Source organism: Lampetra fluviatilis, chromosome 23 (assembly GCF_964198595.1).
Source record: "Lampetra fluviatilis chromosome 23, kcLamFluv1.1, whole genome shotgun sequence".
NCBI lineage: Eukaryota > Metazoa > Chordata > Hyperoartia > Petromyzontiformes > Petromyzontidae > Lampetra > Lampetra fluviatilis.
The window spans coordinates 10171749-10186890 of record NC_136297.1 but is presented as its reverse complement, the minus strand read 5'-3'; the positions used below and the strand labels follow the sequence as shown (position 1 = coordinate 10186890).

The 15142-nt window shown below is 51.7% G+C and overlaps 1 protein-coding gene across 1 annotated transcript; it reads right to left on the bottom strand.

Moving 5' to 3' along the window:
• Positions 1 to 182: 182 nt before the first annotated feature.
• JPT2 (Jupiter microtubule associated homolog 2) lies at positions 183 to 12679 on the bottom strand. Its single transcript, XM_078867163.1, has 5 exons — positions 12524 to 12679; positions 6728 to 6888; positions 4985 to 5109; positions 4451 to 4499; positions 183 to 1636 (listed from the first exon to the last, which is right to left on the bottom strand). Exons 1-5 carry the CDS (start codon positions 12574 to 12576, stop codon positions 1404 to 1406), a joined length of 621 nt encoding a protein of 206 aa, XP_078723289.1. The 5' UTR covers positions 12577 to 12679; the 3' UTR covers positions 183 to 1403.
• Between the last annotated feature and the right edge of the window lie 2463 nt (positions 12680 to 15142).

The window sequence follows — 15142 nt, the reverse complement described above, 5'->3', positions numbered from 1 at the left end:
CGTCCTGTCCAAGTTCATTTCCTTACCCGTTGAATCGTCGAACCAGCGTACGTTCTGTAAATCCACGTGCTCCTCTTTCTGCCTCTATTTAAAAAAAAAAGTTTTTTTTTTTTTAAATAGGAGGCAGAAAAAAAAACACTTTTTTAATTTGTAAAAACAGAAAATAGACCAACACAAACCGACACAATGACATTTTGCAGTAAATGCAGCAGCTTTATTTGGTAGCAAGACACAAGCAAAGGTGCGGCCATCAAAAGCAAGCAAGCAATGGGCAGCAGCAAAGTAGCGGCGACGGCACAGGAACAGGCACAGCAAAGCGTTGAGAGCGCAAGAGGTGTGCGGCGAGTTTGGCCAAACGTAGCGAGGGCAGCAGCGGGGGGGGGGGGGGGCAGTGAGAGAACGCGGTGCCGCATACGTGCGCGAGCTTTACGTTTGCCAGGAGAGAAGAAGCGTCACATTTTTTTCTAATGTAAACAAACGCAGGAGAATATCAGCACCAAGCCGAGCGAACCTCGGCCTGCTCAGTTTATTTTCCTTTTTCCGTCACCTCTTAAATTCTACAAAGTATTCTCTTTCACCAAATCTTTCAAAAGGTTCAGTTGTGGTCCCGTTGGCGCAACGCTTCAACTTCGCAGATAGAATTTTAAAAAATAAAAGTACAAAAACCAAAGCACGTACAAATGGCTGCCGATTAATATGAATGAATTTAATACCGTCACAGAGTTCGATCCCATTAAAATTTGTCATGTTTTTAATTGGAAATATGACAAAGGCAAACCCGTCACAGAACAGCCGCGTGGGTTTAAGGCACCAGGCAGCGTGGCGTGTAGGAAGCTTTGGGCACAGAGATCCAGCCGAGGACTGAACGATTGCCAGCGCATTAATGGATAAGCCTTTTTTACGGCCAAAACGTCAACAAAAACAGTAACCAGACTTTACATCAATTATTAACGTCATGTTCGAAGCGCTTTTCATACGCCTGACAGTTTCTGTCAAGGCCAATTTGTTTAAATCCAATTACTTGGGGTTGCATCAGGGCAGAAGGGACAGATGGATCTCCTTGGCAACGACGACGGTTTGGTTGCCAGGGTGGGCCGGTACACTCCGCTACGCGACTGGCCCCAGCGCCGTCACCTTGCGATCGATGGCCACGTGCCGATCTCGGGCGCAGCTGGTTCTAGAACACCCCTTTTCACTTTAAACACCTCCCAAAATAATTCTTAACGTGTACCCTGTCAAACTGCGATCGTGAATTTTACCTCAATCGTCTATTATTTTACCTATCGTAGCAGTGGTGCAGCCTAACACACATCCCCCCGGTAACCAAACCACCGGTCTTGGGGTCAGGTGTGACCCGAATAAACAACGACGTGACCCCAACCGGCCCCGCGTCTGCTACGCGTTCAGCAAAAGAAGATGCTCGATTTCCCGCCGGGCGGCTGGCTGATGCGAGTCTGCGCCCTGGGCGGGGGTCCCAGCCGGGGCTCGTGGGTGTCCACGGGTTCCTTCACCACGTCAGTCTCTGTCGTCTTGGGTTTTGTTTCGTCGTCGTCAGCTGCTGCTGCCGCCGCCGCCACCTCCTGCTGCTGCTGCTCCTTCTCGGTGCTACTGCCTTGGCCATTCTCACCATCCACTCCTGGGTCACGGACATGACATCCGGCAGTTATTTGTGAAGCCTTCTTAAACCGACAATGTTTACACACAAAAAAAAAACACGTTTTAAATGTTATTATTTCCATTCTAATTCTCTTCTTGGAAAAGGCAGCTGCGGTCACAGAATATGGGCGCTCCCACTTGTTTGGCTGCAAATTACAAAACGTAAAATTATGGCCGTTAACAGCAACAATTAAATCCCAACTCAGATTATTATTTTAGATTTTGAAGTTTATAATATCAAAAAAGTACCTTCCAAGAAGAGCAGAAGAGGTACTTTTAAGTGCAAAATAAAGGACTTTCAATGCTGAATGCGGCACAGCAAGCCAATGAGTTGATGCTATGAATGGGCACGCTTCTCCCCCATTGCCGGCCCTCCGATCTCGGCCGAAAACATGACCCTGACCGCAAACGATCGGAGCGGGCTCTGCGCACCGCGGCATCAGCAGTCACCGATCACCGAGGGGCTTCTCGCGGTGATGGATGGCGCACCGCCCGCCAGCACAGCCAGGCAAACCTCAACGATGAATTTAACTCAGGCAGCCGACCAGCCTTGCAACAAGAGCTGAAATGTCAGCCGGCATGCATACACACAACGCCTCCTCCTCCACCATCATCATCATCCCACCACCCTCGGCAAGCAACTCGTACCACATGCGCGGCAAGGGGCAAAGTTTACAACGCCAGCCGAGGGCTTGATTGGGCAGACCTGGCGCAAGCAACAAATATGTGAGCTAGCGTCAGGACCCCAGCCCCACGAGCACATCCGATCCAAGCCAGCGCTGGGTACTGCACGGTATGGGTGGGTTTTCCACTGGCTATTTATCATGCCAATCCAGAACCGAACAGCAAAAGGACGGTCTCACAAGACATCCGAATATTGCTCAATGCCAAGCTGCGCCAAGGGGCAGGGCTAATGACGCATTCATTACGTGCGATTGAGTGACGCATGCGGCACAGCTCGGCTTTTGCAGTGGCAAAACAACCTGGCCGCGCCAGGCTGGCTTGGCATGGCTCAGATGTACAGTGGAAAAAGAGGTATCGTTAATACCTCTTTCGCCACTGGAGGGGTGCGATTGACAGCAAGCCACCAGGTGGACCGTGTAAACTTTCTCTTTGCCTTCAGCAGCAAGCACACCCGTGCGGACGCACGTGTGCGCTACGCGGCACGGTGGACGCATGCAGCTGTTACATGGGTCAAATGGAGGGTATGACGAAAGCAAGGGAATGCCGACGATTCGTACAAAATGCGTGTCAACAAAAACTAAGAAAAACACAAATCCGACGTCTACGGCCATGCTGGATGAGCAGTCGTTCTGCGCGACCAGGGGAGGAGGGGGGGGCAGGCGGGCGGGCGGACGGGGAGAGGAATGCGTGCAGAGTCTACGAGAGAGGCCGTGCGCGTAATAATTACCTTCACGCGTCTACTTACGAGCCAACTAGAACAAAAAAGGGGGGGCAAAAATAAACAGTCGTGACGCCACAGTCCATTGCAAAAATAAACGTGGGAATCAAAAGTGGCACCACCACAGCAGGACCGAGTGCTCAACCCGCAGTACGTAAAGCCGTGACTCGTAGCCAAGCCTCCGCAGCCCCCCCCCCACCACGCTCAGCCCTCAACCCTATCCCCACGATCGTGCGGTTTGGAATGTTAAATTCCGCACTTCCGTTTGCATCGCCGCATCTCGTGCCGATAGTTTAAAACCGCGTCGGCGTTTTGGTATTTTAATCTCCGCATGGAGGGCGACTTCCACCGCGCCACCTACAAAATCGGTTCGCTCTCACGATGACGGACAGTCGGCAACTGTGGAACGAGTTTAGTGCCAAATTAGTGACCGTGGTTGGCTCAACGGCCGATTAAATGGGTTATTAATGTCTTTAAAAATAATTTGACTTTTCATCCAGTCACTATGTGGTTTAATTTTTTCAGAAAGGTTAAATTTGGCAAAGCAGATTGAAAATTTTAATAAAACTACCACCCATAATGAAGGTTTTTGGGTTAGATCGCGTTATTTATAAATGTGTCGCAACCCTCCACCACCCGACACGGCCAATCAGTAAAAAATGTGTCACGTTGACAAAAGACGAATAGTTCACTGCTTTAGGGTGGCGGAGGGTTGTGACACATTTATAAATAACGCGATCAAACCCAAAAACCTTTATTTGAATAATACCGGTCGTGAAAGCCTACGTGTTAAAACTACCACCCACTACTATTGACTTTTCTCCCTTGCCCACACTACACCACGACCATCCAATGGAGCCCAATTTGTAGACCTGGCTCAGCTCAGGCTTGAGCCGCTCAGTTGCATTCAAAGACTGCACTGAGTGAGCGGTTCAGCAGTCGCTTGGCACAAAGTTTGGTTCGTGGAATCCCGCGCATGGCCGAGACGACAGTCAGAGTCGTCTCAAGTTGAGCAACGCTTTGCGTCGGGCTCAATTGAGCCAGAAGACGAAGCCTGAGCCACAACTAAGAATACAGGCCGAACTATGCAAACTTATCTGAAAAGGGACTAACAGGAGCTCGCATTTATTTATTTAAAAAAATACGAATTGTATCGCCACAACATAACCTGAGAAAAACATGGGGGGGTTGCTTGGGCCAGCAAGCAATCGTGTGACCTTCAGCCAAAGCGGGACGGGAGCCCCTCCCAGCCCTCGCCCCCCGGGTGAGGCCCCGTCCGCGAGTGTGGGCGCCGCCAGAGCGCGACGCAAGCAAACCGCCGGTGCGCGGGCGCACGCGCATCAAAGAAAAACTCAAAAGCGGGTGGCGCCACCAACAGCCGAGGAGTCTCACCGGGGCCCTGTCCAGCCCTGGAGCCACCGCCGCCGCCGTCCTGCGCATCCTGCGAGACACACGATGACGACGCGGCGTTACCACCGCGGCACGTGAACATTAAGGCTCTGCAACCCGCCCACCTGTTACACACCTCGCGATCTGACGAACTGTCACGATTCAGAGTTGCGATGCAAACCCACGTTTGTAGCCACTGGAGACTAATGAACACGAGTTGACAGGAGTCACCTCGTGAATGTGTGCACTATCCGCACCTGAAATTGGGAATCTTGACGACCTCAGTTAATGCTCTCGGTGTTCCCAATGGCTGTTTTTGTGTGAACTCGATGTTCACGCCATTGCCCGATCTGTGTTGTTAAAGTACTGATAAAGCAGACTAATAATTGCGTGCACGATTCAACGTGCGTACGATGGGTGCGAGAATCTATTTATATCGATGCGTCGTTACACTCCCAAGTATGACGGCCGTAACATACGTGATGCTAGCGACGTAACATATGTATGTGACGGTGCGCCGACGAGCTGGCGACGCACCCTGGCCTTCCCGGCCGCCTGGGATTCGCCAAAGATGCCGCTGCATTTGCCACCGGGCGGGTTGCTGCGCTGCTGTTGCTTCTGCGCCGGCTCGGGGTCACCGAAGATGCCACTGCTCTTGCCACCTGCGCTCGCACGCACACACACACACACACACGCACGCACGCACAAATTTGAACAGCTGTCAGGGGCAGCTGTTTCTCCGACGTGCAAATAAACAAAAAAGCACAGGCTCGAAGCGGCTGGGTGGCTTAGAGGCCTTGTACTGCGGTCAGAGTACAGAGCCGGCACCGCTGAAAGCCCAGGTTTGAACCCCTATTAAACCGCCCTTTCTCAATTGGAGCTAGTTGACGATCGCGGATCGGTCGGCAATGAGAGCTTTGAAAATAAAAGTGCTCAGGTTGCACCGACACGTGACAAACGCCCTCCAAAAAGGGCAAGTACAAAGCGAGTGGCCCTAGCGTTGGTAACGAAGTGACTTCAGCAGTGCTTCTGTGACGTTATCTCTCCGGGTGGCGAGATGTTACCTCACTGCAAGAGCCCCCATGGGGAAATGTCTCCGTCTCAAACAACCCAAATTAAATATCTATCATCATGATCAATCAACTGCTGGATGACGACCTCCCCAAGGTGTCACCAACTCTCACAAGCCTTCGATATAACGGTGCAGCCGTGACTTGTCTAACTTGTGGAGACATTGGCGGAAGGGCATTAGCTGCACGTCGCTCTGCAAGGTGTTTTGGTCTACTCTTCCACTCTGGCAGGAGGTATCGGAAGAGGTGGGCGTACCCACTCATGACTAATGTTGGTGTGACCATTTGCTTATACTACTCCCACGCCGTCGGGGGATCGAACCGGTGACTTTGGGGTCGCAAGCCGCATGTGCCAACCAATTACACGGCGGCAGCACTCCCGACCCTAATACCGCCGGCGTCTTTTTGTCAAATTCTACTTTCAAGAGTGCAGGTTGAAATGCGCGCCGCTTCCGCACGCGGCGGGCACGTATTTACCCGCGTTCTTGATATAGATAATAAGGAAAGGACGCTCACGGGGGTATTAGCTTTTATTTTTTTACTGCCTGGACCCCCGTGACCCGTGGTTTTGCCATCGCATCACCGAGTTTCAGCTCCTTGGCTAAAGTTCACACGCCGTGTCACGCACGTACGCGGTCGCTTCGGCGGAGGGCGGGCGCCTATATAAAAAAAGGCAAAGCCCAAGGGGCAAAACACGGCAATAAAATCTGGCAAACGCACGCACGCTTTTGGTGCGCTCATGCCCGGGCCCTCTTGGCCTTTGTCACGAAGCCACTGTACGCTTCCGGAAATAAAACGCCAAAAAAAAGAGAAAAACGGGAAGAGCATCGGGAGGAGCATGAGCAACGCGTTAGACGACTCCCGTGCGCTCGCGAGCAGGCCCAGGGCGTTGCCTAGGAGGTTCAACCGAATTTAGACGTACAGCCTCGTTTCATTTTTGTCCCTTGAATTGTCAGAATTATCTTGTTACAAACACACAAGCCGACTCGATGAAACTCAAAAAATGGCCGATTCAACCAGTGACGGAAATCGCGCCTTTCCTTTTTAGTGACAAGGGAACGCTACAGAAGGTTAAGAGAGGAGAGATCGGGTCTGGGGATTAGGCTCAGGACGGCGGGTTCGACTTTGAGTCAAGGGTCAGGGTTGGGGGGGGCGGGGTCAAGTTGAGGGCTCAGGGGCCAGGACAGTTGGGGGGGGGGGGGGGCAGCACCTGGGGGGTTGCTACGGCGCTGCATGGGCTGGCTCTCCTCGGCGCCCGAGAACACGCTGCTCGAGTACGTCTTCTTGGGTTTCTGAGCGCCTGACGGCGCCGCTGCATCATCCACCGGTCCAAAGATGTTGCTAGAGACCCCGCCAGGTGGCTTCAGCACCCTGGGACGCGCGGCAGAAATGCAGGTCGCGGCAACGCAAACGGCAAACAATGAGAAATATGCACACGCACGCGCGTCTGCATGCAAACGCACAAGACGCTTCACGGAGAGGCAAGCTCATTACACGAAATATACACAAAGACAAAGATCCCCCCATATAGCCTTGAAACAGACTGTTAGTGAAAGTGCTGTTCGCGAACACCTATGAAGGCCGGCACGGCATACGAGGGGGTGGGCGGCCAACACCACGCCCAGCACCCTTTGTCTCCCTCGTGGCAATGTTTACGCATTGGACCAGGTACTGAATTGAGGCCGAGTCGACCTAGGGGAGGGCCAGGACCAGTTCAGATAATCGTCACTGGTGTTGGCCGTGAGCGGGAATTGAACCCGGGTTGCCGGGTCCGTAGTGCAGTGCGCAAACCACTACACTACCGCTCACACACACACACAGAAACACACGAAAACAAATACACACAACGAGATGCACACACGCAGGCGCGAAGGCGAGCCTGCATAAAATTGTACTCGCACACGTGTATCGGCATATACACACACACAGACGCATCAACAACAAAAAACCCTTCGGAAAATGATGCTTAAATTCCTGCTTTAAGAGGAAAAGGTATACAATGGGTGACGTTTCGGGCAATGGATTGAAGACTGCACCTTTTTTTTTAATACCATGGGGCCTGGCACCCCCATGCGCCGTGGAGAAGAGCCATCGCAGAAAACGTCACCTGTGAAATACTTTTCGTTTCAAGGCAACGCTCAGTGTTACCAGACGAACGTGTCGAGTGTTTTGTTGTTGCCGTTTGTTATATTGTGCTTGTGCACCACTGCCAACGCAGCAGCAAATCAGAAATTCCTGGTCCCGGTGTTATTCTGACATACGCGAATTGTGCCAATGGTTTGCACTCGAATTAATTATTTATGTTAGGGCGGTTGGTGAGCAGACATAACAATGTCGATCGACAAAGATACGGTGACACGGACACACGGGCTTCACTTCATGGAGGCTGACAAAGTCAAAGATCTCCCATGTAGCCGCAACAGATTGTTGGGGCAAGTGCCATTAGCGAGAACCTATGAAGGCCGATACGGCACACGAGGGGGTTGGTGGGTGGCCAGCACCACACCTTGCCGCCTTTGTCTCCCCAGTGGCGATGTTCACTCATCGCACCAGGTACTCATTTGAGGCAGTATCAGCCTGGAGGAGGCCCAGGACTGAATAAGATAATCGTCATTGGCGTTGGCCATGAGTGGGAATCGAACTCGGGCTCGTTGGGTTCGTGGTGCAGCGCGCCAACCCGCTGTGCAACCGCTCCCATCACGGAGATGGGAGGCAGACACACAAAAAAGTTTAACCATTTTAAAACTGCCTTGGCGACTGCTATGATCGTCTCCGCTTTGCCGTTGCCGGTAACGTTTACCGCACCTTGCCCATTTCCAGCTCGGTTAAGATCGCGAGCGATCGCCGGCTGACCACACCGCGTGGGTGTGGAGGTCGAGATTAGGGGTCTGTTTCCGCGCACCTGTGTTCCCCTCAGGCAAAGCCACCAATGAAAATGGCCACCGTCAGCATTGCAGTGCAACTTGGTTTAGTTGAAAACAAGCCAAACCAATGATGATGATGATGATACAATACAAGAGGACACATCACAGCACACCACAACACATTACACTCCATCTAGGAGATAGCCCATTGATTTCTAAAAAATACTCTTTCAAAAAAATCTTCTCAACAGGCGATTGGATATTAGCAAACCCCATTCTTCTAGATCGTGGATATCTTGTTGGAAGATATACGGAGGTGAGAGACATGCAGAAGTGGGAAACCTGCGGAGGCTTTGAAATAAAAGAGATTTTCTTTAGAACGTCTCCATTTTTAATTGGCAGGGCATCTAGCAATGCATTACCCTATATTACCAGTTTCTTTAGGATAACAAAATAACATATATATACCCCGTTGAGTGTGTACGTGTGGAATGCCGAGGCAGCCGAAACATTAACATTTGCTTTGTGTCATTCGAGGAGAGTTGGGGGCAGCTCGTCAGCCTGTGCACGAATTACAATCCAGCAAATGGAGCCCCCCCCCCCTCCTCGCGCCACTCTCAGCCACAAAATCCCTGGCGTTTGGTGGGGGGCGGAGAGCGAGCGGCGGGGGGGGGGGGCAACCGGCTGACTCGGTAAATGTTTAAACAAAAGATGAGCCGAGTGAAATAGGGCACGGCGCTGCTGATGATGAGAGGCAAGATTTTGGGGGGGGGGTTCAAGGAATAAGCGTTAAAAGGAAGTCAGTGGTTTCACGTTCCATGTTGAAGTCAGAATGTTTCTTGCACACGTTAATGTTCGTCGTCGTCGTTATTATTTATGGCAGATACCGCACGGAACATCTCTGGGCGCCAGAACAAAGGGGTGTAGGGACCCGCTCAGTACGGTAGTGACCGCAAACCAAACACAACGTTGACAAACAATACAGCAAGACAATATTACACAACAAAATGGGAATACACAACAATGAAATGCCGATTTGTACTCGAGACAAAATCTATTTTTGTCTACAGCAGCCAGGGCAAGGCAGCCCCAGGTGACACAATGCAACTACTACTTGTGCATTGTTATTTATTGGGCAGGATAACCCGGAGCAAATCAGCACCCCCGTGAGGACTGGCAAATGGGGTGGGAGGCGGGGGACAAAAAGAGGCCTTCACCCAGCAGTGGAGAGACCATGGCTGATGACGATAAACGCAACACGGTACCAGAGGTCACAAACAAATCGCGCGTGCAATAAAAACAAATTACTTCACACAACACCCTTAATGACATAGAATTGTTAAATAGCAAGTATACATCATTTAAAAATATATATATACTGCACACGCCACCGTCCGTGGCAAGTTACACCCCAATTAGGCATCAGTATGTGACAAAGGCCACTGCAGAAAATTGCACGGAGCAGCGAATGCGCAACACCACCACCAGGTCCACGAACGCCACGGAACAATTACCCCCAAACAAAAAAACAACGACCACAGCGAATCGCAAAGGCAGCAGGCAACAATAGTGGAACAACAACGGGCGAGAAGACACAACGAGAGAGAGAAATACAGCATGGTGTGTGGCGGGCGGGCGGGCGAGACAGACACGCATCTGTGTGTGTGTGGAGAGTCGGGCACGTGGGGATGGAGCCGTGCCTGGAGTGTTAACGGGGAGGAGGAGGGCGCGGCACGGTGCAGGGATGTGTCACCGGAACAGGCAATCACCACAACCAAAAGGCCTCTTTCTTCTTCTTCTTCCTCCTCCTCCTCTCATTCTCCCACCCCACCCCCTCCCCAATCATCCGGCACAACTTATTCACCATTATCAAGCCATTAATCGCACAGCAACCCCATTCATCCCGCCAATAACGCTCGACTATTGCGTAAAAAAAAAGAGAGAAAATGGTAGTACATCATTTTCAACACCCGTTAATCCCCCCCCACACACAAAAAACACGGAATCATCGAATTAAATTATTAGATCGTTCCGTAATTCCTTCTCTCAAAAGCGAATGGCCATCAAATATTGAGCGAGCCATTCCTTCATTCGGTTCCTCAAAACGCAGGAAAATTTCATCAAACGTTCAATCATTCAACATTCGTGTAAATCAGACCTTTAAATACACACGTGCACTCTCATCCATTAGCGTAATCATTCATTCGGACGTCGAATCGTTCAATTTACCACACCGATTTGCCATTTAAATGCTCCCAGCCTAACGTAAACGCACGACTATTTATACATCTTAACCCACAGTGCCTGCGTATTTGAATGCGCCGTTTTAGCTCTTTGTCAATCCACTGCTGGATGAAGGCCACCACACACCGAACTCGGTCATGGGTGTGGTGGGGGTTTGTTTGACCATACTTCACCACGCTGGTGAGTGTGGATTGATGGTGTTGGTGGGAACCGATGTGTCCAGCATCGCTTCAGATGCCCCCCGATGTTAGAGCCGTAGTCGGGAATCGAACCGGGGTCACGCGAGTTCAAAGCGACGTTTAATTTGATGGCGAAGTTACCGTCTGAAATTGTAACGCGTTTGTGGAGATGTTATTGAAATAAAAAATGTGCTTTAATTGTATTTCTCAAATAAAAACCACACGATCGTCCGGGCGTCCATCAATGACCACTCAAAATGTAATTGTTTAACAAAATGAAGGCATACCAGTAGTAGGTCGTTTTACTAATCCCATCAGTGGCACGGCCACGGACTTTGGTTCAACACTAGCGGGGTCTCAACAGCAGGGTCGAGCTTTGCTTACGAAGGCACGGGCCGACAGCGAAATTGTGCTCAAGACGTAACCAGTGGACATTGGTTTATCACTGTAATATTTTATGGATATGGGTCGCGAAAGCCTACACGTGGTCATTGTATCACACTAAACGCGTGGGAATGAGACAAAACCGTGCCAACCTACACTCTTGACCCCGCATTCTTGTACAGGGAAATGGAGTTCTCAGGTCCATACGGCGTACGGCCGTTTCACAATTCGGGCAACAATAAAACCGAACGCGTCTATTTGTGTTTCTCTCTTGTAGATGGGGCTTTGTGGGGCTTTGTGGGATGACCAATAAGGTCTTAATTGGTCTGTAATAAGCCAAGGGCACTGATAAGGGGGTTGACGGACGGGGTATGGCGAGATGATACTGATTAAGATGGGGGGGGGGGTCATCATCCAGCAGTGGAGTGATCACTGCTGCCGTCATTTGACAACCCCAGGGCTCTTTCATTTTTAACGCGGGAAGGAGTCGTGTGACGATTCCGTTACACGCGTGAACAAGGGAATCGATCCACAACGGCCTCGTTATAAATACATTTTAAATCCCCATCGCGCGTCTTGCGCAAACTCTACAGAGACCCGAACGCAGACACGAGGTCAACGGGGTGGGGGGGTTTGACCCGAACAACAACAAAAGCCACCGATTTACCGCTTTTAAAGAGTAAATTTCAACGTTGGGAATCGATTCGACGAGCGGGTCTGCGGAATCGATGTAGCGGACGGGCGGGGGCACCCATTGGGTTGGCGCGTACCACCACGGTGGTGTGGGGGTGGTGGGGTGTAGGTGGGGTGGGGGTGGTGTGTGTGGGGGTGGTGTGGGGGTGGTGTAGGTGGGGTGGGGGTGGTGTGTGTGGGGGTGGTGTGTGTGGGGGTGGTGTAGGTGGGGTGGGGGTGGTGTGGCTGTGGGTGGTGGTGTGGCTGAGGGTGGTGTGGTGTGGCTATGGTGGTGGTGTGATTGGTGTGTGGTTGTAGGTGGTGTGGCTATGGTGGTGTGGTTGGTGTGGCTATGGTGGTGTCGGGGTGGTGTGGCTATGGTGGTGGTGTGGTTGTTGTGTGGCTGTAGGTGGTGGTGTGGTTGTGGTGTGGCTATGGTGGTGGTGCTGTGGCTGTAGGTGCGAGGGGGGTCCCGCCGGGGTGGCCGCGCCCCGTCTCGCAACCATCGGCCCCTGCGGGCTCCGCAGCGGCATCAGGACCCCCCCCTCTCCCTCACCCGCCGCGAATTGTTGCGACCCCAACATCAACGTGGAGGATGACGACGACGACGACGGCGGCGATGGAGGTGTACGAGGAGTTGTGTGCGTGTGAGGTTTGGCCGACCTGGAGCTTGGCTTGGCCTCGTCGAGTCCCGTGAAGGTGGTGGTGGTCGTCATCTTGCAGCTCTCTCTCTTTCTCGCGCGCGCGCGATCTCAACACGACTCCCCGTGACGTCACCGCGAGCCGGCTGCCCGGCGCCGAGACTTATAACGGGGGGGGGGGGGCTGCGCTGTTACGTCACCGCCTCACAGCGCGGTGACGTCATCGCGCGATCCCGCGAGGTAACGGTTCGTGACGTCACCGCGCAGCCACGCTCGCGTCACGGCGCGGTGAAGTCACCACGCGGCTGACGCAAACCTGCGACTTCACGACGAGTTGACGTCGCCGCAGATACGTCACCACGCAGCCTGCGATTTTACGGCTCGCGACGTCACCACGCAGCTGACGCAGCCCGTGACTTAAGGTTCGTGACGTCACCGCGCTCTCGACCGCCTTTGCAACCTACAGTACGGTACAGTAATTGCCCATGACGTCACCACGCACGGCTGCGTTACGGTTCCCGACGTCACCACGCAGTCTGCGCCTTTGTCTGCTCGTGACGTCACCTCAGTCTGCGAAATCTGATCGTGACGTCACCACGCACGGCTGCGTTTCGGGCCCCGACGTCACCACGCCCCCGTCATCTGCTCGTGACGTCACCACGCTCCCCGTCTGCACGACAAACTTTTTAAAAAATCCTTTATATTAAGTTCGCTTGCTTGCTTAGGACCGTGCAAATCTTTCGGTCGTTTTTTAACACACTTCCCGTGATCCAATCGTGCTGACATTTTCCACACAGACTCGTTGTGCGTAACAATTAATGTTCGTGAAAAAAAATTCAAAAATTTTACACTTTTTAGGACAAAAATATTCTATTTAATTATCAATTGCTTAATGGTGCAATGCAATCATCTGACCCATAGGTGGCAGCCATCTCAAGCCAGATGACGAGAGGACTCTAGCCGCCACGCATATAAAGGATTTATAGTGAAAAACTTTGTTTTTACGGGTTAATGTTTTATCTCACCCCACTAAGCTGTGTAGTTATTTTTACACGCTTTCATTTAACTCACTCTGTCTGCTGTTGTCGTTGATGTTGTATCCTCAAATCTTGTAACTAAATTTTAACCCACTTCCCAATGTGGTATCGACTGCAAACTTGGTATACTTATGTCATACTGATGACAATACTATATTCTATCATAAAAAAATAAAATATTTGTAAACCATCTTTTTTACATGTTATGTTTCGGCTTTGCTCTAATTGTCCACGGTCAACTGACGTTGGCTGTAATTGACCACGGCCCCTTACGTTATGTGACAAGCTTCGGGGCCACTTCCTGGAGTCGTGGAGTTCTTCCATTACTAGGACAGTTCATAAAAGCGTGTTTAAAAAAAAGTTTGTTTTTAATGTTACTTATTTCAGAAGCGACCTGGCCACAAATGAAAGTGGCTTCTCTCATCATGCAGGTGGACATTATACTGGTAGGAACCTCCTGGTTACAGCAGCCCACAGGGGATTATTGTGTCCGTCGTGCAGGGAGGGGCTGGGTGGGGAGGGTGGGGCTGGGTGGGGGGTGGGAGGGGCGGGGCTGGGTGGGGAGGGGCTGGTCACCCCGTGGTGCCCTTATAAAACTCAATGTTCAACCTACTCACGCCGGCTTGTGCCCGCCCTCACAGTCGGGCATATTTGCGGAATACACCACGCTGCCGTTGACCCTGGCCATTCACCGAGCAACCCAACGTTCCTACCAGCTTTTAATTCTAGATTTGAAGCTTTCGTGACTGCAAGGAATCATCTTCTTAGGTTTTTTTTCGGTAAAGTCACGTAGAAAGTAAAATAAAATAAAAACAAAAATCACGACGTTTCGGAGGCAACACAAGTCTCCGTCATCAGGTGGGACCGTCACAGCCAGATTAGCTGTATCAAGTGAGGCAATGATTCAAGATGTAATCCCTTAAAAGCGAGTTGAGGGGGGAGGGAGAGGGAGGGGGGAGCTCATCAGACTATGGTAGCCAATGAAAGGAACGTATCGGGAGGGAGGGGGGGCGAGGCCAAAAGGGTGGGCGACGGACGTGGAAGCGCTTGTGCGCAAGCGGCCAATTACTGCACACGCCAACACAATCAGCTCCCTCCGCAGGAATGTGTTTTTATATCAGCCAAATACTCTGAAACTCCCTGGCTCTGCTCGAGATGTCATCCTGCCGCGTTGTCCACCTCTTCCTTTAAGTGGGAGTTTGCTCATCGTCTTCTGCTACCAACATTTTCTGGAACTCTCCCCCCAGCAATCCGTGCTGTCAACTCTCGTGCCCCCCATTTAAATCAGACTTTGCTCTTTTCCACTCTGCCAGTCACCGACTTCTTTTAGAAAAAAAAGTTTTGCCGTCTGGAAGTCATGCGCCGCCCATCGCGCAGAGGGCACGCAGGGGAGGCCCAGGACCGGTTCAAATAGAATCGTCACCATCACTTGGTGTTGGTGGCCTTGAGCGGGAATCGAACTCGGGTGTCCGGGTTCGTGGCCGAGCGCACTCACCGCTACGATACCGCTCTAGAACCATAGCCACGAGCAGCACTGGCGGACACGGGGAGGGGAGACCGTGGCCCAACCTCGGCCCCACGAGTTGCCCCCTACAGCTACCACA

Coding starts and splice junctions, on each gene's coding strand:
- JPT2 (XM_078867163.1), bottom strand. CDS start 12,576: ATGACGACCACCACCACCTTCACGGGACTCGACGAGGCCAAGCCAAGC. Junction 5,110..6,727: donor GCGCCGTAGCAACCCCCCAG/GTGCTGCCCCCC, acceptor GTGCGAGCGCAG/GTGGCAAGAGCAGTGGCATC. Junction 4,500..4,984: donor AGGCGGCCGGGAAGGCCAGG/GTGCGTCGCCAG, acceptor TGTGTCTCGCAG/GATGCGCAGGACGGCGGCGG.